This window comes from Fusarium vanettenii, assembly GCF_000151355.1.
Source record: "Fusarium vanettenii 77-13-4 chromosome 7 genomic scaffold NECHAsca_58_chr7_9_0, whole genome shotgun sequence".
Lineage (NCBI taxonomy): Eukaryota > Fungi > Ascomycota > Sordariomycetes > Hypocreales > Nectriaceae > Fusarium > Fusarium vanettenii.
In genome coordinates this window covers 1-21393 of record NW_003315831.1, presented here as the reverse complement: position 1 = coordinate 21393, position 21393 = coordinate 1, and the positions used below count along the sequence as shown (strand labels likewise).

Here is a 21393-nt window from a genome sequence, read left to right as displayed (position 1 = left end):
ACGTGCACTGAGAAATAATCTTTCATTTAATCAAGAAAGAGTTGAATGGGGCTGTCCGGCCCAAGCAAACAAGCGATAAGACTCGAGGGTCGATCAATCTGTTTGCGGCCCCCATGCGCAAGACTAGGAGTCGGCATAGACTCAGCCAAGGCAGTCTTAGCCCGCTCTCTTCTTACTTGAACTCGGTTCTGTGCTGCAAGACTAAGGAATTAAGCGAAGGTTTAGATCTGTATCAAAAGGTCGGCTTGATACAACACAGAGTTGGTGAGCAATTGGTAAAGTGAAACTATGACGCTAAGTATAGACATCGGGTTTACGGAGTTGAATTTGGCGCTACGGATTTGCGGAGCTCATAGGCCTCCGGATTTACAGGTTCACGGCTTTGGATATTTGCAGATCCACGGGTTTATTGATATGCATCACTACCAACTCCGAACAGTGCAATCAATGTATCATAACTTTTTCATCATTTCCCTGGTTTCTTATACCTTCTTTAAGATCACCTCTCTTCGTCTCATAAACTTTCACTAAGGAAGATCAACAACACTATCAAGGTCATTCACTTCTGGACCACATTGCTCATCTCAACTCAAAAACTCGACATGTATGCAATCCTCGGAGCGGCCGGCAAAGTCGGCTTTGCAACATCATCCGCACTGCGCAAGGCTGGTGTCCCTGTCAGAGCGATTCTTCGCGATGCGTCAAAGGCGGCGCCACTGCGTGAAATCGGCTGCGAGATTGCTGTAGCCGACCTGCAGGATTCCCGAGCCCTTGCGAAGGCAATCGGGGATGCAGACACGGTCCAAATCATCCTTCCTCCATCCCCACAAGCCGAGGACACCGCCAAGGAAATGCGAAGAGCCATCGAGAATCTGGCTTGTACGCTCGACGAGGCTCGCCCGAAGCGTGTTCTGGCGATTTCTGACTATGGGGCTCACATCACTCATGATATCGGGATGCCTACCATGTGCCGCACCTTTGAGGAGCGGCTTCGCCAACTAGACTGTCAGAAGGTGTTCCTGCGATCGGCCGAACATATGCAAGGATGGGGACGCGCCATCCCAGCGGCGATAGAGTCTGGCACTCTGTTGAGCTTTCACAACCCGGTTGATATGCCGTTTCCCACGATTTCGGCACCAGACCTAGGCTTGATAGCCGCTGATATTTTGTTGCAATCTCCCAGCGACAAGGACGTGGAGATTGTGCACGCTGAAGGCCCTCGCCGGTACAGCGCTCAAGATGTTGCGACGGCATTGGGCGAGTTGTTGGGCCGGACATTCAAGGGGAAGGCTGTGCCTCGTTCACAATGGAAGGGGGCTTTTGAAAGAGCCATGAGTGTGACTCTCGCTGAACTCTTGATCAAGGCTAATGACGCTCAAAACAAGGGTGGCCTTGTCGACGTCGAGCCTAACACTGACAACGTTCGGTATGGAACTACAGAATTGGCCGACGCACTCCGGCCAATGCTTCCATCTCAGTAAGACGACATAGATGTCTAGTATGGGGATTTTTTGTTATACTTCTCAGATATGGCTGCTCTTGACCCTATTCGATGCAAGTGTTCCTTGTATGGTGCCAGGCATTGTGGCCAATGGCGTCCTCTGGAGACATAGTTGAGACCGACAACAAGAAGTAGCTGTGCGACCACAAGCAGTCAGGTCCAATGAATTCATCTTGGCTCCGGAACACATTGTGTTCTTCAGGAAGGATCTAGTATGTTATCCACCCAGACCATTGATCCCATCTCACTGAGTTCCATCAAGCCAACTCGGCTTCCCTATCATCAATTCTCGGAGCCGGCCAGGAACCGACCGGCACCGAATCTACAACTTCCCCGCTTTGATGACGCAGTATTACTGGCCAGCAGATACTGAACCAACTATCCTAGGTCTAGCGTCCCCCAACCCCATCAATCTGATGAGTCCCGTGATACCTCGTTGTTGATCAGGAACACCTTGGCGGCTTGAATTGTGGAGAAGTTTGAACGGTGTTCGTTACGCTTTGTGTCGGTTCCCAGTATCACGTCGGTTCCGGTGCCGCCAGTGATGATGGTACAAAAGGCTTCAAGCGACAGTCTTCCTCACAAACTTTGTGCTTATTCCTTAACACCCAATAATACCGTAATTCAACACGAAAATGGTAGGATCCGAGTGTATGCAAACCTTGTCCTTACTGACATTTATCTAGGCAACTCTCCCAGGCGATGCTCAGGCCCAGAAACCCGATTCAGGGTCAGGTATTCTTCCAACATACCCCCGCCCGAGCTTGATGCTCACAAAGGGTGAGGGGTCATATGTCATCGCTTCCAACAACAAAAAGTACCTTGATTTCACCTCTGGCATCGCCGTTGTGTCGCTGGGTCACTCCGATCCTGAGATCACCAAGATCATCACCGATCAGGCAAGTCGCTCCACCCCTCAGAGGCCTCTCTTCTAACCGGGTCTCTGGCTACAGGCCGGCAAGCTCATGCATGCCTCGATGCTGTTTGAGAACGAATGGGCAGACGTCTTGGCTAGAAACCTCGTTTCCAAGACGAAAGCGTCCGGTACCATGTCAGATGCGCACCAAGTGTTTTTGGCCAGTTCAGGAACGGAAGCCAATGAGGCAGCTTTGAAGTTTGCCCGCAACTTTGCTAAGCATGTCGATCCTTCTGGCAACAAATTCGAGGTCGTTGCTTTCGCCAATGCCTTCCACGGTCGTTCGTTTGGATCCTTGTCGGCCACCTATAACCCCAAGTATCGCGAGCCATTTGCGCCTCTGGTTCCTGGCTTCAAGCACGGCACCTTCAACTCAGTTGAGGGACTCGACTCTCTCATCACTGACAAGACATGTGCCGTTATTGTCGAGCCATTGCAGGGAGAGGGAGGCATCTACCCCGCCAAGGCAGAGTTCATGACCGCTCTGCGGAAGCGCTGTGACGAGACCAAGGCCCTGCTGATTGCCGACGAGGTACAGAGCGGTATCGGCAGAACAGGATCTCTTTGGGCCCATGCTCATCCTTCTTTGAGAGACCCCAAGACCAACAAGGTGTTTGCCGAACCTGATATCCTCACCACGGCCAAGGCGTTGGGCAATGGTTTCCCTGTCGGCGCTACCATTGTGACGAGACGGGTTGCAGACACCATCGGCCTGGGAATCCACGGCACCACTTACGGAGGCAACCCACTCGCATGCCGAATCGCAAACAACGTTCTCGACCGCGTATCGAAGGATGACTTCCTCAAGCAGGTCCAGGTCAAGTCTGACCATCTCGTCAAGGGACTTAAAGATGTGCAGGCCAAGATGCCAGAGGTAATCAAGGATGTCCGAGGTCACGGCCTGATGCTCGGAATCGAGTTGCAGCCAGAGTTTAGTGGCAAGATACCCGAAGTCATTCAAAATGCTCGAGATCGCGGTCTTTTGGTCATCGTTGCTGGACCTTGTATTCGCATGGTTCCCCCGTTGACGATTGAGGCGAAGGACTTGGACCTGGGGCTGGATATTTTCAAGGCGGCTCTTCAAGCCGCGTGTTTGAACAAGACTGGGGGAAAGCTATGAGGTAGTGGTGGGACTTGTTGAAGTTCCACACTGATAAACAAAATAGCAGTCATGGCAAAAAGTTTCTATCTAAACGTGATTGCTAGGTGTTGCTTGACAAGTGGCACCCTCTTGGGTCCTTTTATACTTAGGACCCCAGTCCGTAGGCTCATCAGTGGGGGCTACCGTCTACAGCAGGGAATGATCCTCTCTGGGCTCTTCTTCCGCGTCGACATTCTTATCGATGGGGTCGCCCTGGCCAATCTGATCAATCCCATCTTTGTTGGGCTCTGCGTTAAAGCAATCATCCCTTCCGGTATGCTAATTCGTCAAAATGGCACTTGATATTTAGAAAAAAGTCATTTGATGTTAAGGCTAAGTATATACATCAAGATCAACTCTAATGCGTGGCACTGGATGTAGGCTGGCCCCAAACCACTGGAGTATAGAGATCCGTAACCGTGACCGTTCCGTACTTCTCCTCCGACTCTTCCACGGCCTCCTGGTACAGATCTGGGAAGGAGGGCTCATCCGGCTGCAGCATCTCAGCTGCCATGGCCATCTTGGCATCGCCCTTGGAAAGCTTCTTATCCGTGATCTCCCAGGTTGGGTGGGTGTCACACTCCAGCTTGGGTCCTCCGGCTGAGACGATGGCTCGCTCCACGCATCCTGCCTTGATGGTGAATGGCAGGTTAAAGGCCACACTAGTGCCCCATTTCTCTGTCTCGCCGTACCAGTGCCAACCTGTCATTGCACCACAGCCGCCCTCTTCGTCCTTGAGCTTTGACCCTCCGTCGTCGCTCCAGCCATCGATTCTCGTAATTTCGACGTACCAGAAGAGACCTGCAGCATAGACATCGCAGTAAGCGGTCGGAGTTGGCTCAGGCTCAGCTGTCACAGTCACTGTCTTTCGGGGAGTTGTAGACGTCGATGTCGTCGTCGATGTTGTTGTTGGGGTTGGCGTTTCGGTAGTTGTTGGAATCAGACGGCACACGCAGGTGCCAAAGGCGTTGTCGGGGTTGAACGGCCAGTGGAAACAGGAAGGCTCTCTGCCCTCTTCGCATTCCATGTCACATTCAGTGTTGCTCAAGCATCCCTTGCCTTCACCAGTGTTTGTGGGCTCAGGAGCGCTGCTGGTTGTCGAGGAGGGATCCTCACCCTCACATTGGCAGATCTTGAAGCCAGGGAGGAGAGCCACGGTGGCACAAGTGGCCGTCTTCCCTTCATCACAGTCCCAATCCTTACACCCATCATCATTGTCGCATCTGGTGAGCGGCTCTCCAGTCGAGGTAGGGTCAGACTCTGTCTCGGACCTGGAAACAACAGTCGACAGAGTAGTGGCACTCTCGCTAGTAGTGGATGCGACCTTGCAGGAAGGCCCCTCCTCAACTTCATCGCGCTTCGTGGGAATGTTGCCAATGTCCCAGTCCCATGCGACGTTGATGCTGGTAGTGCCCGCCCCTCGAGCCCGATTGAGCAAAGTCGTGTATCGTTTGTTCAAGGTGTTGTACCTCCCTTTCCAGATACCTTCCTGAGTTGTCTTCTGTTGCGGGCTCAATTGGGTATTTCCATTGATCTTGTTCAACATCGCGGTCCTGCAATCGTTGAGGTCCTGTAGAATTCTGGGTGTCATGGCAGTAAAGGCTTGTGCGATGGCCTGGTTGATGGAATGCGTCTCGGTGCCGGTGAATCGGTTCTCCATGAACGCCTTGTATCGCTCTGCGAATGACCACTTGTTGTCGACGACTGCAGGATCCTGAAGACAATCCCGAGCGTTTTTGTCCATGTCCAAGCTGTAGAGTAGCACTGTTAGCTTTTGTTGAGATGCTACAACTTAGGAGGACTTACAGGGCTTTGTAGACTCGCAGATTTTGCCGGATCATGGCCTGGTGAGAATGAGGTTGATTGGCCAGCTGAACTCCAATGAAGAGCTTGTCAATGATCTCAATCTGCGAGTTGACTTCCTTCTCCATCTGGACCAGACTGATCGTTTGCCAGTTGATCACCTTACTCACAGCCTGTCCTACCTGGAATCGAATATTCTGCGGTGTGGTGGCGAATCCCTGTGACGCACCTTGTCAGCATAGTCTCACTCGTACCGTCAAATTGACTTGCCTTGGCTTCATTGGTCCATGCATCCACGCCGATGAAGTCATCGAGGAAGTGGGCATCAAGGGGCTGGATCTGCTGATGCTCCTGACCGCCAGGGTTCTGTCTGGCTCCAGGATAAGTCTTGAAGACATCCTTGACAAACTCCATGTCTTGAGCGTTGTTTGGCTGGGATCCGAAGGGTGATGACATGGCACTGCCATAGTAGATCAAGTCGTCGCAGCTAATCTGTTGGACAGGCTGGCTGGGCTTGGTGCCACGAATGCTCTGACCGCGCCCATTCCTGGGGGTGATGGACCACCAAAAGTCCTTCAGGAAGCTCTTCTCGAAGATGTGATCGATTGAAGGCGCCTTCTCCTGGTAATTGGCGGCACCTTGGGCGGGGAGCGGCTTTCCACCAAAGTACTGGTTGGATGGTTTAGGTCCGTTGAGGTCCAAATAGCAACCGCGGCCGTCATCCTTCCGTTCCCAGAAGTACCATCTGTCAATTAGTCTCAGGGGCGAGCTGCCCGACTTCTTGATGGCCTGTTCGTATAGAAAGACGTCGTTGCCTTCAGGGTACTGGGGGAACGCGATAGGGACACTTGCCGGGATGACACAGCTGCCCAGCTTGTTTCCAGGATTGACTCGGTTGGACTCCGGAGATGACCATCTCTTCTCAACGAGCGGATCCTCATCGGCCACATCCCTGCCTAGGCTTCCGTTCATAGTGTATAGAAGTTCGTCGGAGCATTCTGCGCATTCTTCACCACCACCAGTGGCACTGCAGCCCTCAGCCTCGGTCGTCGTTGAGGTGACACCAGTCACGCTGCAGCCAGTATGAGTCTTGGTGCAGGTCGTGGTACAGTCTGGCGTAATTTCGGCATCAGCGGGTCCTGTGTAGGTGGTGCAAGCAACGAGACAATCACTGGCGGTGACTGTTTCGCTGCAGGCGGTGGATGATTTGTCGTCGTCATCATCGTCGCCGTCGTCCTTCTCGGACTTCGGTGGGTCATTGCACTTGGTGATGAATGTCTGAATGCAGGGGAATGAGAAGCCGGGGAAGCCTGGGAACTTGAACCAGACGCCAGTAACAGGAGGGAAACCAAAGAGGATAAGACCCGAGCCATCGTCATCGCACTCCTTGGAGCCGACGATGACAGGAACAACGGTCTGCTCGGTGGAACCCTCTGATGTAGTGGTGATCCAGGTGTTGGTGGTCCACTCAGGGTGGCCAGAGGCACAGGTGGGCGACCAGTTCTCAGGAGGGACCGTGACGGTGGAAGCGTAGCTCTCGCTTTGACCTGACGTGGTGGTAGTGGGAGGAAGAGTTGTTGGGACACCAGCTGAAGTAGTGGAAGGCAGAACATCGCTTGTCACGATTGCACTGCCAGAAGTTGCCGTCTCAGTGGCTCCGGGTTGAGTTGGTTCAGTTTCAGTGCTGGGGGAAGCTGTCTCCGTGTTGCCAGACTGAGTAGGCTGAGTTTCAGTCCCAGCAGGCCCGGTCTCGGTGGAAGGACCTGTCTCGGACGACGCGCCCTCGGTAGTGCCGGGCTGAGTGGGGTTGCTCTCGGTGGCAGAAGAGCCGGTCTCGGTACCGGATGGCTCAGTCTCAGTAGCTCCCGTCTCAGTGTTCGAGGGCTGGTTGGGACCAGTTTCGGTGCCAGAAGTCGTGTCGGTGTTGCCAGGCTGAGTAGAAGCGGACTCACTTCCAGAAGAAGCGGACTCAGTGGCTCCCGTCTCTGTTATAACAGACTGAGTAGCACTGCCTTCAGTTCCGGCCGAGCTGGTCTCAGTATCAGAAGGACTAGTTTCGGTAGAAGATCCAGTCTCGGTGCCTGTAGGTTGAGTTGGGCTGCCTTCCGTGCCAGAAGAAGCAGTCTCGGTATTGCCGGGCTGAGTAGGACCGGTATCCGTGCCTGAAGAGCCAGTTTCCGTACCAGTCGAGTCACTCTGAGTGCCGACAGAGCCTGTTTCAGTGCCAGTAGGGGCCGAAGGACCAGTCTCAGTATTGGAAGCACCGGTATCGGTGGTGGTCCCCGTCTCGGTGTTATCGGAGTGAGTAGGGCCTGTCTGAACTCCCGTAGAGTCGGTCTCACTTCCGATAGAGCCAGTTCCGGTGTTTGGCGAGCCTGTCTGCGTTCCAGCAGGGTTGGTCTCGGTGCCAGTCACCCCAGTTTCGGTGTCAACAGGACCGGTCTCGGTACCCTCTGTTCCAGTGGTTCCAGGATGGTTAGGCCCCGTCTGAGTTCCAGTTGATCCAGTCTCGGTACCAGTCTGAGTACCATCAAGGCCGGTCTCTGTACCAGTTTCGGTATCAGAAGGACCAGTCTCAGTTCCAGTAAGAGTCGTGTCAGTGTTTCCGGGCAGGGTAGAGCCAGTCTCGGTTCCGGGAAGGGTGGTCTCAGAAATGCCCAGGGAAGGAATAGAGGCAGTACCAGTCTCCGTCTCAATGCTGCCGGACTGACCAGAAGTAGCAGTGCCAGTCTGACCGGGGATGGTGTTAGAGCCATCAGATTCAGGGATGGTATTGGTGTTGCTTGGTTGACCAGTCTCAGTGTCGGTACTGTCGGACTGACCAGGGATGGTATTGGTGTTGCCAGGCTGGCCAGGAATAGTGCCACTGACACTACTGGTGAGCCACGATGAAAGAGTGCCAGTAGAGGTGCCTTGAGATCCACTAGCAGACAAGCTGCCCATGGAGCCAGAGGCCGATTGAGAGTCGGTATCAGTGGAAGCTGATTGATGAGGGAGTGAAGACCCTGTTGTGGATGGGTTGGATGGCCTACAAGGCCCACCCAGGGCGCCTGAGGCCCAGAGCAAAAGAAGAATTCTCATAGCGAGAATAGGAGAGAAAAGAACGAATGACTGAAGAGCAAAGAAATGAATGTGAGGTGGGATGGCATGGAGAAGACGTGCCAGGAGATTGAGTCCTTATACATCCTACTGTGACCCTTGCAACTCATCTTGATCAAGTTCTGGAGAATTTTTCCGCGTCGATACATCCCGGCCAGCTGAAAATAGGATGCGAGCATTTCCTTGCTTGCATATGAGCCCCGATCCGCAGCGCAGTTGTCGAGCAATGATCAGTGCCGTTCGTCGTGGCCGAAATCTCGGGGCGCACAGAATGTCTCTGTCAAATCTAGCACATGATCCAATTCATATTATGGTTCCATTGCGTGGGCAAGGCTCATGAGGTAAAATAGACAGGCCACCCTTGACATAACTACAATCATTCGTGGTCTGGAAGCCAGCACTGAAGGAACATCCAGGTCGCTGCAATCCATCGTTTGTTTCACACAAAGCTAATGCAGTGGGTGAACGGTCCATGCATGGCGACTGAGGCACGTTCTAGCGGCTTTCTACAGGGCACACGCTTCTACACCACTCACTGTGAGATTGAAGGGACTGTCTTTTCATCGTCCAGTCCGAGTAGACGGCCCGTGCAGGTGGAAGTCCCGCAGGCGCAGCATGCAATCTCATGCAAGGCACGGAGCAAGGCACAGCACGCACATTAACGTGTTTCACGGCCGCATATACGAGCTTACCAACTGTCTACGGGATGTTTCTTCCGAAAAAAAGGTCTATCGGAACAACTACCGGCCCACCCGCTTCGGCCCGCAAACGAGGCGAAGAGGGTACTGACAGGGCGCAGGCAATAGGGCAGTGTTTGCTTCCTTCTTGTCCAACCTCCACTTCTATCGTACACAATCATCACAACATGGGCAGCGCGAATGAATTCCCCCAATGTTCAATATGCGGCTACCAAATGTACGGCAGGCCTCGTTACGAGTCTGGTCCCATCGCTTGGGAGCCTTCACTATGGCAAAAGACTGTTGTCGCCCTCATAGGTCCTCACGAGCAATACTGCAAACGACAACAATATGATCCCCTCAGCGAGCAGATAACAGAGTATGCTGCCAGCCCATGTGATGGCGCTATGGGAGATTTAAGGCTATATCACAACGGCCAGAGAATTCACCTACAAAGGGAATTCCAGTCTGAAGATCTATTTCCCGATAGTCCGACTGGCCTTCATTGGTGCCTTGGTGTACATGAAGCCTGTCTAACGATAGCCTCTTGGGTGATGCAAAGATCGCTTACTTCGCAACTGAAATCACTTCGAGATCTTTGGGTCACTCTTGATCGACGATGCGAACTGACAATAAGGGTCCGGCCAGGCCCTAGCTTATTTCATTGGCTTCCCCTCATTCCGCTCCCGAAGAGGTCAGATGAAGAGCGCAGGCGATGGGGCAGTTACTATATTCCTGACTACCATCCTGGGTCCTATTACAATTGGGTGAGCACAACACACACCGGCGTCCCATTTCACTTTGCTGACCCATCTCTAGTGGCTTGATGATCCTTTGGTCATTCCGAATCTCACCAGTCGTCTGCTATCAAACCTGCAGCTCGTTGAGGCTCACACATCTCGCCCCAGCAGCCTGCAAACGAGCCTGGAAAGCTTGCCTCAGGAGCTCCAGGACAGGATTATGTCACTCCTCCGGGAGGGAACTAACGGCCTGGACTGCACTCGCTTGTTGCCACAGTCATGCTGGAAGCATCTCTTTCTTCGAATACCATTTCTCTGGGACCTCGACAAAACGCTTGTGTCAGAGTTCAAAGACAAAGATGGCAAGGAATGGGATTGGGAAAGACTATTCCGGCAACTCATGGCGCGCGTTGAACCCCCTACCTATCCCGAGAACAGCGACATCAAAGCATGGGATCACGGCGAGGTAGGGCTGGATGTACCTCCTGGCTTCACTAATCGGCGGCGCATCTGGCAGCTTCTCGAAAATATGGATCCTAATGAGGTGGAGAAGTGTGGTCTAGAAGAGCGGGATGACGACCCAATGATGGAGGAAGACGATAACCCGTGGCTGACAGCTCCGGGTGACGACGTATGGCAAGAGCAAGATTGGGGCCGGGTGTTGGACCCTTCCGAGATCATTGCGTCGGACAATCCGTGGTTGTAGCTAAATATTGATGGTGCCTCAACCTCGCCATGACACTCGTATATGATTTATTCACCACTTATCTTGAGCTATTTCGTTTCAATAGTGGCACGTATCTACGCGTTTTCAGTGTATAGCTCCTGGCCGGTGTAGCTGAGATATTTCTTTTCAGTGGCCCCGTCCTTGACCTTGACTCCTCTTTTTCCGCTGTGTTATTCCCTAAACCGTCGTCTACATGCATCTTCACGTGAAAGATGATTTCGACGGCAGCCCTACGCCGGTGCCCAACCCGAGATAGAAAAGATTGTGGAGAAGCCGAAGTGATGCTGGCAAGGTTACGTTTCTCCCCAGCCACTCCAACCCGCTTTTTAATATATTCGAAACGGACTTGATCGCTTTTGCCCCTCATCGTCAACCTTTCTCAAATTTGCGTCGCCAGATCTGGCCGTCAACTGATCTAGATCAGGGATTTTTGCTCGCGGGTCAGGTATAACTTGCCTGACTAGACGAAAAACGCATGTAGCACATGTACCACTCGCTCCGTATAATTTCGGGTTCGGCCGTGATCATGGAGAAACTCTGAGCATCAGCGCACGGCCTGGTCACTGGTCTGGCCCCCTGTTGGCTGGCAGGACTAATTTAGCAGAGTGCCGCGGCTCTCGCCGAGAAAATATCTGTTCGATCGTACATTTGCTTGTGCCCTTCCGATACGAGCATGGCTCGAGGTCAGCAGTAGGTAAATGAGTTAGTTATCTCTTTTCCATCCGTCACTTCGCTCAGGTCTCAGCTTTTAATTAACTGCTGGCTTACCCAGTCATTCCTTGCTTGGTAAGGATAAACAATATTCGTACAGGGTAGGAGTTTTCGCTGTTAGAACCGACAAAGACTCAAAGTTGGCAAATCAAACTCGCCTCAAACGGATATCGGTTTGACTGCGGAGGCTGGGCGTCGAAGATGAACTTGTTCAAAAGGACTCTTGACCCGCATCACAGACCGCGAACAAGGATCACTGTTGCAGCCCCATGAAGCGGCCATTCGGTTAACGGAGATCGGTTATAATAAATGGGGCAGCTGAAAATCACTACCAGGATCAGCCCGGCTTGGCCCTTGTAAATCCTTTGCTGGCCTGCGTTCTTGGTCGGCGTTAGTGGTCGGTGTGTATCGCCAACGCCGGCTTCAACTTGGGCGGGAAACAAACCGGAGCTAGGCAAGCCAAAGACATAGGTAAGTTCTTAACCAAACCATATCATAGTGAATTTATTTACCATCACAGTGAGACTGTGAAAACCAACGTGCATAGTAGGTAGGTTGCTTGTATAATAAGCATCTCATTATAAAGCTTCGACATGAACAGACTCAGGGTATATCCGCCCCCAATTTGGTTACCAAGACCCACCTTGGTGGAATACGTCTTGAGTATACATTGGGTGTCCTAACACGATCTTTTCATTCTTGATCTCTGCGGGAAATAGTTGTCGGGGTGAATTAATTCTGGCACTTTTATTTCTTCCTCTAGGGTATTTAATAGACCTCGTGATAGGTAGAGAGTAAAAACTTCTAGAAATATAAAGAGTGTTTTACTCTTTTTAATAATGCTTATTTCCTAGTAGCGTTGTGTTTCTTAAGAAAATCAGATACCAAAGAGGCCGCGGCATAGGGGTTAGGAATAGCACACGCGTAGTGTCTCGACCGTGTTTAAGACTTGTACTATCTAGAGTAGTTTTCAAGTTATTCTCTACTCCTACTGTTATTAATGACCTATTCACGGCCTAGCCTGTCTTAGTCGCCCTTATTTTTCCTTTCGCGATGCATTGCAGCTAATTGCATATTGATCTGAAGATTCTTCCATCTCCCTTAGCATCATTCTCTTACTACTAAGCGGCACACTTGTATTCTTGAACTAGGAAGGTTAATATGTAGGTGACCTTCATGTTAATATTTATTCAACATTTCAATAGCATATAGATCCACGTGTCAGCTCTTGAGTCGAGGATCTAGGTACTCATTTTGAAGATGAAGTTCAACTATGCCTGCTCAACGACGAGACTTGTCGTGCAAATTCGCAAAATGATCCGTTCTGGAGCATGCTTTACTAAGAATTACAGCCCTAAAATGCCTGAGCAGTCGTGATTGGGCCGTATAAGCCGAGTACAATACCATAGGCAGCCAAGTCTTTTCAGCCTCGGGGGCCATTCTGTGTCCCTACCCCGCTTTTGGACTCAACCTCCTCTTCACACCCAGCCCGATACTAGGAGCATTCGACATGGATAGCGCTACACTTGGCACCCGGTGTGAAAAATGCCGGAAGCTATCGAAGGCGGTCAACCAAGAGCGATTCGAAGGTGTATTCTCTCATTCCAAGACCTTTAAGCAGCTGGATGCCTCAGCTGCCACTGGATGTCCGCTATGTCAGATTCTGCGTCGCGTTCTAGTGTTCAGCGCCCGGGACATTGAGGAAATCCAGCTCGGCACTCAGATCGAGGTGACATCCTTGAATTCTAGCAGTGAGAGGCCCAAGAGTTTGGCTGTCTTTATGGCAGACTCGGAAGATGGCAGGTTCGTGGGAACATTCTACCCAGCAAGATACACTACCATTGAGCCTATCCGGCGTAAGTGTGAATACCTTCCCCTTAAAGCGAAGATTGAGGAGTGCAGATGCAGATCATTAATTGAATGGATAGAGTTCAAGTCTCAAGATAGAGAAACAGACCTTGAACACCTCGTTCAAGAGCGCATCCAGACTTGGATCAAAACATGTTGCGGAGACCAGGGAAGAAATGCACATGCCTTGTGCAATTTTCGGCACGGTCAAACCAGTCTCTGTACTCACATGGAAAAGCCTCCGCTACCCAATAGAGTCATCGACGTAGGGGTAAAAGGAGGTTCACCTAGGCTCTATGTACCGAAACTCGAGCAGGGATCAACGGTATTCTCCGATTATCTCATCCTCAGTTATTGCTGGGGCAAAGGAAACCTCAATGCCCGCACAACAAGAGACAACTTTGAGCAAAGACGACGCGGGATCGACCTCAAGGATCTGTCTCAGACCATACTTGATGCCATTGACGTTACTCGAGCACTGGGTTACCGATACCTCTTTGTCGATGCTATATGCATCATCCAACACAACAAAGGAGAGGACGCCACCGACTGGTTCGCAGAAGCCCCTTTGATGGGAAGATACTACCAGAACGCTTTGTGCACTATTGCAGCTACTGGGGCGTACGACAGCAGCGATGGCTTCCTCAACGAGAGACCAGGTGAACTATACCCCGTCTCGCCAATACTGCTGGGGCAATACAATGATTCGGAGGAGGAGGGCCATCAGCTCCGACAAATGTACGCCGACCCTTCCCACCCTCTCTGGCTATTTAATGTTTCGAATTCTCCCCTGTATGATCGAGGCTGGACTCTCCAGGAGCGATCCTTGTCAAACAGAGTAATTCATTTCGGTCGTGATGCAGTCTTTTGGGAATGTGCCGAATTGCAGGCATCCGAATGTTTCCCGGAAGGCGTACCACAGAGCGAATTCATTTCATCTGTCGATCGTTCTCATCAGCAGCTTCTACGCTCCAAAGACACTACGAGGGAGCAAGCGCTTGGGAAATACTGGTTCCAGCTCGTAAGAGAGTACGCATCCATGGACTTTACCTACTTTGAAGATAGATTGGTTGCGATTCAAGGAGTTGCAGAGAGGACGCAGCTGTTCTTCCCTGACAGATACGTTTGCGGCCACTTTGTGTCTCAGCTTATTTTCAGTCTGGCCTGGTATGGATCTGGAAGCATCTGTACTGAGCTCGACAGAACCAAGATGGGGCCATCCTGGTCCTGGGCTTCGTCAAAGATGAGCAGCGTCGACTTTGCACATCTCTCCAGCCCTAGATACGAGGAAGAAGCTAGGCTATTGAGCGTGCAAGACTCTCTTCACTCCCCCTCGAGACCCCCTCAATCAAGGAGAGAAGTTGTGTTGGATACTCTTGTTCGATCTCTCCAGGTATTGCGAATGAGACACGATGGTGAGGGTCTGAATATAACCCGTGGTGCTGCCGTGGACGCTCAAGGACGTGATATTAGAGCAAGGATCTTCTTTGACGATCCTGCAAGCATGCCAGAAGATCTAGAGCCGACGTTTGAGATCGCCTCGGTTCTATACGAGGTTCCTTACGTTGGCCAGATTAGTCGCGGATGTTTAATCTTGTCACGAACGACAGGAGAGATGGGAAAGGAAGACGTCTTTGAGCGTATTGGGTGGATGGAGCTTCTGGAGCCCTCAGGACAGCCTGAATGGAAGAGAAAGAATGTCACCATTGTCTAACTTGATATTGGACGACCGAACATGTCTGATATACAATACTACCGGATCCTAAATCGCATCACGTTGACTTGGCTCTTTCGACTCTTGGCCTTCGCCGCTAACTGCCCAAGACAAATCTCATCATGATGCAAATACGTCTCACCAATCAAGATCCAGTCACGACCCTGCGGTCGAAGAACAATAGGAAATGATCCTCCAAATAATATCACAACGCAATCTCCTGGTTTCAAGAACTTTGGTCCTAATCCGAGAATACCAGTCGCTGTCCTATAGACCTTTCTGTTGGCGCATAAACTGATAGCTTGATCCTGGTATCTCTCTATCGAGGTCCCGTGGAACTCATCTATTGGTGGTGGTCCAAGGTCCGGATAATCGTTACAGTCGATCTCTGGCCTATCTCGAAGCCATCTGAGGATCGCTTGCGCTGCTAGCCTTTGTGACTGTTCCAAACGGGCTTGCCGAGTCTTTCCAGGCTGGGTCGACGAGTTCATTAGTTGGGAACATGCCGAAAACATGCCTCCAGCGCACAAAGTCTGTAAAAAGGCAACATCAGTTGCCATTTTGCTGAACTGATATTGATGCACTTGCCCCGGCACTCTTGGGAACAATGGGTGAGGGAATAGCTGACTCCAAAGTAAGGTGGCGAAAAGTGTTTCGTCAGCTCCTTGCGTGAATACGTCTGTTGCCGCGCTTATTGTGTCGACTTGAAAGCCATTTAGTTGAAGGATGTCTGGCTCTTCGATTGGGTTACTGAATGGACTTGAAGAATGAAAAGGATTGTCGTGGGTCTCTGCGATGTACATTTGGAACTTGGTAGGCACGCCTGCATAGAACAACTCCGGAATGAACTTGGAAACTATCCTACATTGATCGAATCTCGGTACCCAGCTGGGAAAGTCGAGAACAGTTTCTGGATCCTCGTGATGTTGAATGTGCCCGAGAACGGTGAGAAGTCGTGGAGGCTTCCAGATGCAATAGCGCGTGAACTCCTGATAGACTTCTCGCCTGCTCTTGTTGTAGTCTGGGATCAATGCAGGGTGTCGATTTGGCTCTAGAGCCGGAGAGATCGAATTGATTCGGCGCGAAATCCAGGAATAACCCTTGCGAGCAACATCAGCCAGCCAATTGCTTTCGGTGATGCTGTAGACTGGCTCCAAGCCCTCGTCGGTGATTCCAAGGATGGCAAAGATGCGGTCTCTGGGGTCCGTTGCTCCAAAGTCCCTGATGGAAGTCAAGATAACCAACATCGTTCCGAGAGAACCCTCAGGCGGTGAGTGATTGAGCTGTTTGTAGATAAGGGGCATTTCGAAAACCCCTCGCCACAATTGTAAAGTCGTCGGCTCAAGATTCAACCCTCGTCGATCAAGTACAAGGGGGAGCAGTGACAAAAGGTCTTTCATGTCGATCTCAAGATCTGCCAATTTGAGGATGCTAGAGCTTGAAGCCACCACCTCCTGTATACACCTGACGTTTGAGAGTATCAGCTGAGCGAGTTTCTCAGGACACCATAGCCACTTTTTAGAACATACCAGACCCGAGTAAAGTATTCACATCCAAACAGCTTCGATAAAGCTTCGGCCCCTTCTTGATTGCTCTTAAAAACGTTGGATAGTAGTGAGTATGCATAGGATCTTCTGCCCTGGTCTGTCTGGGCTGGGTCTCTAGCCGGAGCCGGTTCTCTACTACTTGACAAGCCAAGATTCCCAATGAAATCAGCCTTCAAGCTGACTAGCTCTTTTGCAAAGGCAATGGCTGTCTCGGTCCAGTCCTGCTTTTCGCCAAGCCAAACAATCGTTCGAGAAGCGCGTTTGTAGACGAGTCGCATATACTGAACCTGACGGGCTCGTTCTGCAAGATCTGTTTGATCGATGCAAATAGCATCAACCCAAAGCCTTCGACTCATACTGCTGAGTCGGAGATGTCTCAAAGCCTTGTCCAGATTCATGGTGATTTCGAGATGGCCATCATCGCAAAAGAGATGTTCAGGTGACTTTGCTTTACCCCAGACGTAGGATAGTGCTTCAAATGCAAAGGGAGGATGATTCAGGTCAATGATTTGCATTGTGCAGAATAGAGGAGTATCCATGTCGCCAGGGAACAGGGTTAAAATCCGAGTATAATGAGGCTTTTGGCCAAGCGCAGGAAGTGGCGGCAGTGATTGATGGACATGTGTCGCTTGGGCCTCCATATTGGGCGAGGAAGGGGATGGCAGTAGAGAGACTTAAAGAGCAAAGGAGAGATTGGGAACAATGCAACTTGTTCTTTATGCTCAAAGACAAAGCGAGCGGGGGTGGCTGCCTTGGTGGCTTCATCGGAGCCAGTCAGGTTTGCAGGTGATATATGCCAAGACAGGACTCTTTACTCAATGTTGACTCCAACTGTCTCAGCAATGGGTGATTACGTATCACGAGGTCGTGTCACATGACATTTCATTTCAATCGCCCTCAATGCTTCATAAAGCCTTTAATAATCTAACGCACATCCTCTTGTTCTTGCTCCGTATGTTTAGCATCTGTCTTGCATCCAGACTCACATATGGCAACGCGTCAAAGCGTCTTGAGGACATCCAGGCTTAGGGGAGAACATATCCATCCGATTGCCATTTCTCTAGCATAAGTGCTCTTTCGGTAGGCATTAAGTACAAAGGTATGGTGTAACTTCCCAAAGCACACGAGCCAAAAGCCAAATAGGAGAGCCATTTACGCCGTTACGATCCTTTTTGGTGGCTACTGTCCGATAGAGGCGGAAGCGCCATGCCGACATGAAGCGCCGGTTCATCAGCATTGTTGTTCTTATAACTTGGGCAAGTTAGCTTCAAACAATAGACATGATTTGGCATATGTCTTAAGCCTGAGAGGGACTCTGTGGCGAAGAAAGACTGCATAAGACCTAAAGTCGCGTACCTCAGAACCGTGACTGCCCCTGGGTCCAGTATCATTGGAAAAGAGAAAGCAATTGGCCAACCGAGCCAGCGTTTAGTAAAACAGCGTAGAATGAGGCCATGGGCAACCTGCAATTCCCATCCGTTAGCTGTGGAAACAAAGCTCAAAAGATGAGAGGGCCAGGCCAGGTTCAAAGAGATAGGTGGAAGAGGGGCGCTCGTGGCCGTACAAGGAGGACATCGGCAGGCTTTTTGCCATTCATGTTAGGCCTCTGGATGTCTCGTATCTTCGATACAAGCCTGTCCAGGCGCTCCGTGACTTGCTGCATTGTCCTACCGCAAGTGAGAACAAACCGTCAAGTTAGCAATCAAGTCTAAGCGAGGGGAGAGTTAAAAGGGTGTAATACTCTCCGCCTTCACACCCATCCCTCCAAATGTTCCACTCCCTCTCTTGGTCAAGCCCCCTAGTCTTTCTCAATTCTTTGATCTCGCCGGCCTTTAACCCTTCATAGTCGCCATAATCCCACTCTGCAATATCTTCAGTATAGGTAACCTCCAATTCTGCATCGGCTGTAGGAGGTGATGAGGGTATCTGCAGTAGTTCAAAAGTCTTTTTCGCTCTCTTTCTCGGACTGATAAAGATGTGCGTAATACGAGAAGGGTTGACGAGTTTGCCGGGACCCACGAGCGTTGTTGCTACAGAGGAGACTTGCTGGATCCCAACTGAAGTGAGCTCGATGTCTGTGATGCCCGTATATCTACCAGATTTTGCCCACTCCGTCTCTCCTGTTCATGGAACACTGTTGTTAAAGACTGACTGATTGCAAGCAGAACAGCTCGGTGTTTGTCCTGGTTTATCTGGGTCCAGAACTCACCATGTCGAATAAGGAACACACGAGGCGTCAGGGCGTCTCATGCTGATATGTTGTTGGGTTTATGCTTATAACGATCTTCAGGCTTAGTTAACCCATCAAGGGCCAGGCTATAACTATAATAAAGAATAAATCTCAAATATAATATAATATCATAACCTAATATTAATATAATAGCCTAATTAAACTTCTATAGTAATAAAAGAGTTATACCTAGCTATATTATTATAAAAGTCTAACCTTTTATAGGTATTTTAATTATTTATTTTAATCTTTATATAAGAAATAAAAGAATTATTTATTTTTTTATCTTCTTAAGTTATAATCTCTTAATATTATAGCTTTAAACCTAATACTAAGAATTATAATTAATTAAGTAATTAAAATTATTAAGTTATATAATTATATTATTATTACCTAATATAAAAATTAATATCTTTTATTTTTTAGCCCCTTTTATAAGATATATAATTTCCTTTATAATATATAATTATTATTATTTTAAGATACTAATATAATAAAAGTTATTATAAATTAAATTATTAAGCTAGATATTTACTTTAAGCTTATAATCTTAGGTAAAGAAATATTCCTTATAACCTTAAAGTGCCTAAGAGTATTATAAAATCTTAGGTATTTTATATAATATTAAGAGCTATTATTACTTAAAAATCTTAGAGATAAAAAGCCTAATAAGTATTTATTTATTAAGGTTATAAAGAGAAATATAGCCTAGATTTATAGCTTATTAAATATAATCTAGTAGCTAAGAGAGGCTTAATAAGAAAAAAACTATAAATAAAGCAAGGAAATTAGGGGGGGGATTAAGGTTTTTAAGTTATTAAGTTATGAGAGTAACTTAAGAGAAGGAAAAAGGTTTTAATTATAAAGATAGAAAGGTTTAAGTAATAGCTATTAAGGTAAGTTAATAGAAATATAAGAAAGAAAATATTAATTAAAGCTTAAATATAATATCTTAGCGAATTACTAAACTTATTAGTTAGCGCATATATTATTTTTAAATATAATATTATGCTTGTAATACTTATATTTATCTTAGGGATAAATGGATTACTAACCTATCTAGTTATTAATATCATAAATAGGCGCGGGGGGCCCTTAGGCGGTAAGTCATGGCAGAATTAATATCGCGACCAGGGGGATATTTATTATGCATGTGTCGTATAGAGCGCCTTTAGTCACCTTAAAGCATAAAAAATAATAGTTAAAAGAGCCTTATTTTTCCTAAAATAAGGGCATCGTCTAAAATAGCTATTATACTAGCGCATAGCCCTTATAGCGAGGCTATACTAACTAATAATAATGCGCTATAACTTAATATACCTCTTATTTAAATACTTACTAAAAGTAATATTTAAATACTCTTTAAATAGCTTTAATAAAAGAAATAACTTAAAATAAATAATTAATAAAAAAAAAAATTTATTTTTTATAAAATATCTTTAAATATATATAATAAATATATTATTTTAGGCTTATTTCTTATTTATTTAAATCTTTTTAATTAAGTATTATAAATTATAATCTTTAAAGATAAAAAGCCTTTATAAAAATTATTTTTTTTTTCTTTTTTTTAATATTAATCTTTTATAATAATATTTTTATCTTATATTACTTTTTTTAAGTACTTATATTAACTTATTAATAGCCTCCTTATATTTAAAAAATTATTACTTTTATGCCTTAGTGCTTTAATTATATAAATAAATTATTTAATATATATTACTTATATTAACTTAATAATATAGCTCTAAAACCTTATTATAGCCTTTAATAATCTATCTTAATTTATTTATTTTATTTATATTTTTATACTTATTCCCTTACTTATTAATATAATCCTTAGTATTATTATAAACTTAAATATTATTAATAATAGTATTATAATAATTATAAATATAGCTTTAATTATATAAGGCTATTAGTCTTTACCTTTTAACCCTTTTTATTTATCTTATATAAAGGCTATAATATTAGGTAAGATTAATAACTTCTCTTAATACTTAAGTATTATTACCTATGCCTATTATTATATAGCTTATTTTATAAGTAATTATAATTATTACCTTATATAAGCTTTATCCCTTAATTTATAAATATTAAAATATTATTAATAAAATATATATAGCTTTTTTTTTATTTAGCCTAATATCTAGGCCTTAATAAAGGCTACAGATAATAATATATTATTAATAAGTATTTTTAATATTTTATTTATATATTATTTTATTATTAATTAATTAAATAATTATTTTAGCGCGTTTATATTATTATTAAGTTTTAATTAAAGCTATTAAGGGATTATTTTAAGCTTTTTATTAAAGAGGATAAGACTTTATATAATCTAGGCCTTAGTAGCCTTAATAAGTTAAATAATAAGAGTAAAAAAAAAGAAAAAAAATAAAAAAGATAAAGATAAAGAGGATAAAAATTAGAAAAAGTAGGTTAAAGGTATTATTTATATACTTTTTATTATTTTTTATTAAGTAATTATATATTTTATTCTTATATATTATGGTATATAATTAATTTGCCTAGGTAAATAATAAAATATATTATATTATGTCTTTATTACTTTCTTTTATAATTATAATTATATTAAATAAAGCTTTAAAGTACTTAAATTATTACCGCGGAAGTGCCTTTATAAGCTTATTAATAGGCATTTATATTATTCGAAGGTATAAGACTTTAAATATATCTCTTTTAAATTCTTACTTTAATTATATACCTTATATATTA

At 46.9% G+C, this 21393-nt stretch overlaps 6 protein-coding genes across 6 annotated transcripts; 4 read left to right on the top strand and 2 right to left on the bottom strand.

Annotated features, from left to right (window-relative positions):
• Nucleotides 1-602: 602 nt before the first annotated feature.
• On the top strand, nt 603-1481 carry NECHADRAFT_82422 (uncharacterized protein; the record flags this gene model as incomplete). Its single annotated transcript, XM_003040746.1, has 1 exon — nt 603-1481. One exon carries the CDS (start codon nt 603-605, stop codon nt 1479-1481), a length of 879 nt encoding a protein of 292 aa, XP_003040792.1.
• Nucleotides 1482-2136: 655 nt separating this feature from the next.
• Nucleotides 2137-3537, top strand: NECHADRAFT_82421 (uncharacterized protein; the record flags this gene model as incomplete). Its single annotated transcript, XM_003040745.1, has 3 exons — nt 2137-2139; nt 2188-2404; nt 2504-3537. 3 exons carry the CDS (start codon nt 2137-2139, stop codon nt 3535-3537), a joined length of 1254 nt encoding a protein of 417 aa, XP_003040791.1.
• Nucleotides 3538-9956: 6419 nt separating this feature from the next.
• Nucleotides 9957-10427, top strand: NECHADRAFT_28984 (uncharacterized protein; the record flags this gene model as incomplete). Its single annotated transcript, XM_003040744.1, has 1 exon — nt 9957-10427. A coding segment is annotated over one exon (471 nt), but the record flags the coding sequence as incomplete, so codon positions are not given.
• A 2398-nt stretch (nt 10428-12825) lies between these two features.
• Nucleotides 12826-14877, top strand: NECHADRAFT_82418 (uncharacterized protein; the record flags this gene model as incomplete). The annotated part of the gene is made up of 2 exons (XM_003040743.1): nt 12826-13171; nt 13244-14877. The coding sequence occupies 2 exons, from the start codon at nt 12826-12828 to the stop codon at nt 14875-14877; spliced, it is 1980 nt and encodes a 659-aa protein (XP_003040789.1).
• A 38-nt stretch (nt 14878-14915) lies between these two features.
• NECHADRAFT_44769 (uncharacterized protein) lies at nt 14916-17065 on the bottom strand (the record flags this gene model as incomplete). The annotated part of the gene is made up of 2 exons (XM_003040713.1): nt 14916-16341; nt 16407-17065. The coding sequence occupies 2 exons, from the start codon at nt 17063-17065 to the stop codon at nt 14916-14918; spliced, it is 2085 nt and encodes a 694-aa protein (XP_003040759.1).
• Nucleotides 17066-17584: 519 nt separating this feature from the next.
• NECHADRAFT_44864 (uncharacterized protein) lies at nt 17585-18670 on the bottom strand (the record flags this gene model as incomplete). The annotated part of the gene is made up of 4 exons (XM_003040712.1): nt 17585-17887; nt 17989-18091; nt 18166-18544; nt 18634-18670. Coding segments are annotated over 4 exons (822 nt in total), but the record flags the coding sequence as incomplete, so codon positions are not given.
• Nucleotides 18671-21393: the final 2723 nt, after the last annotated feature.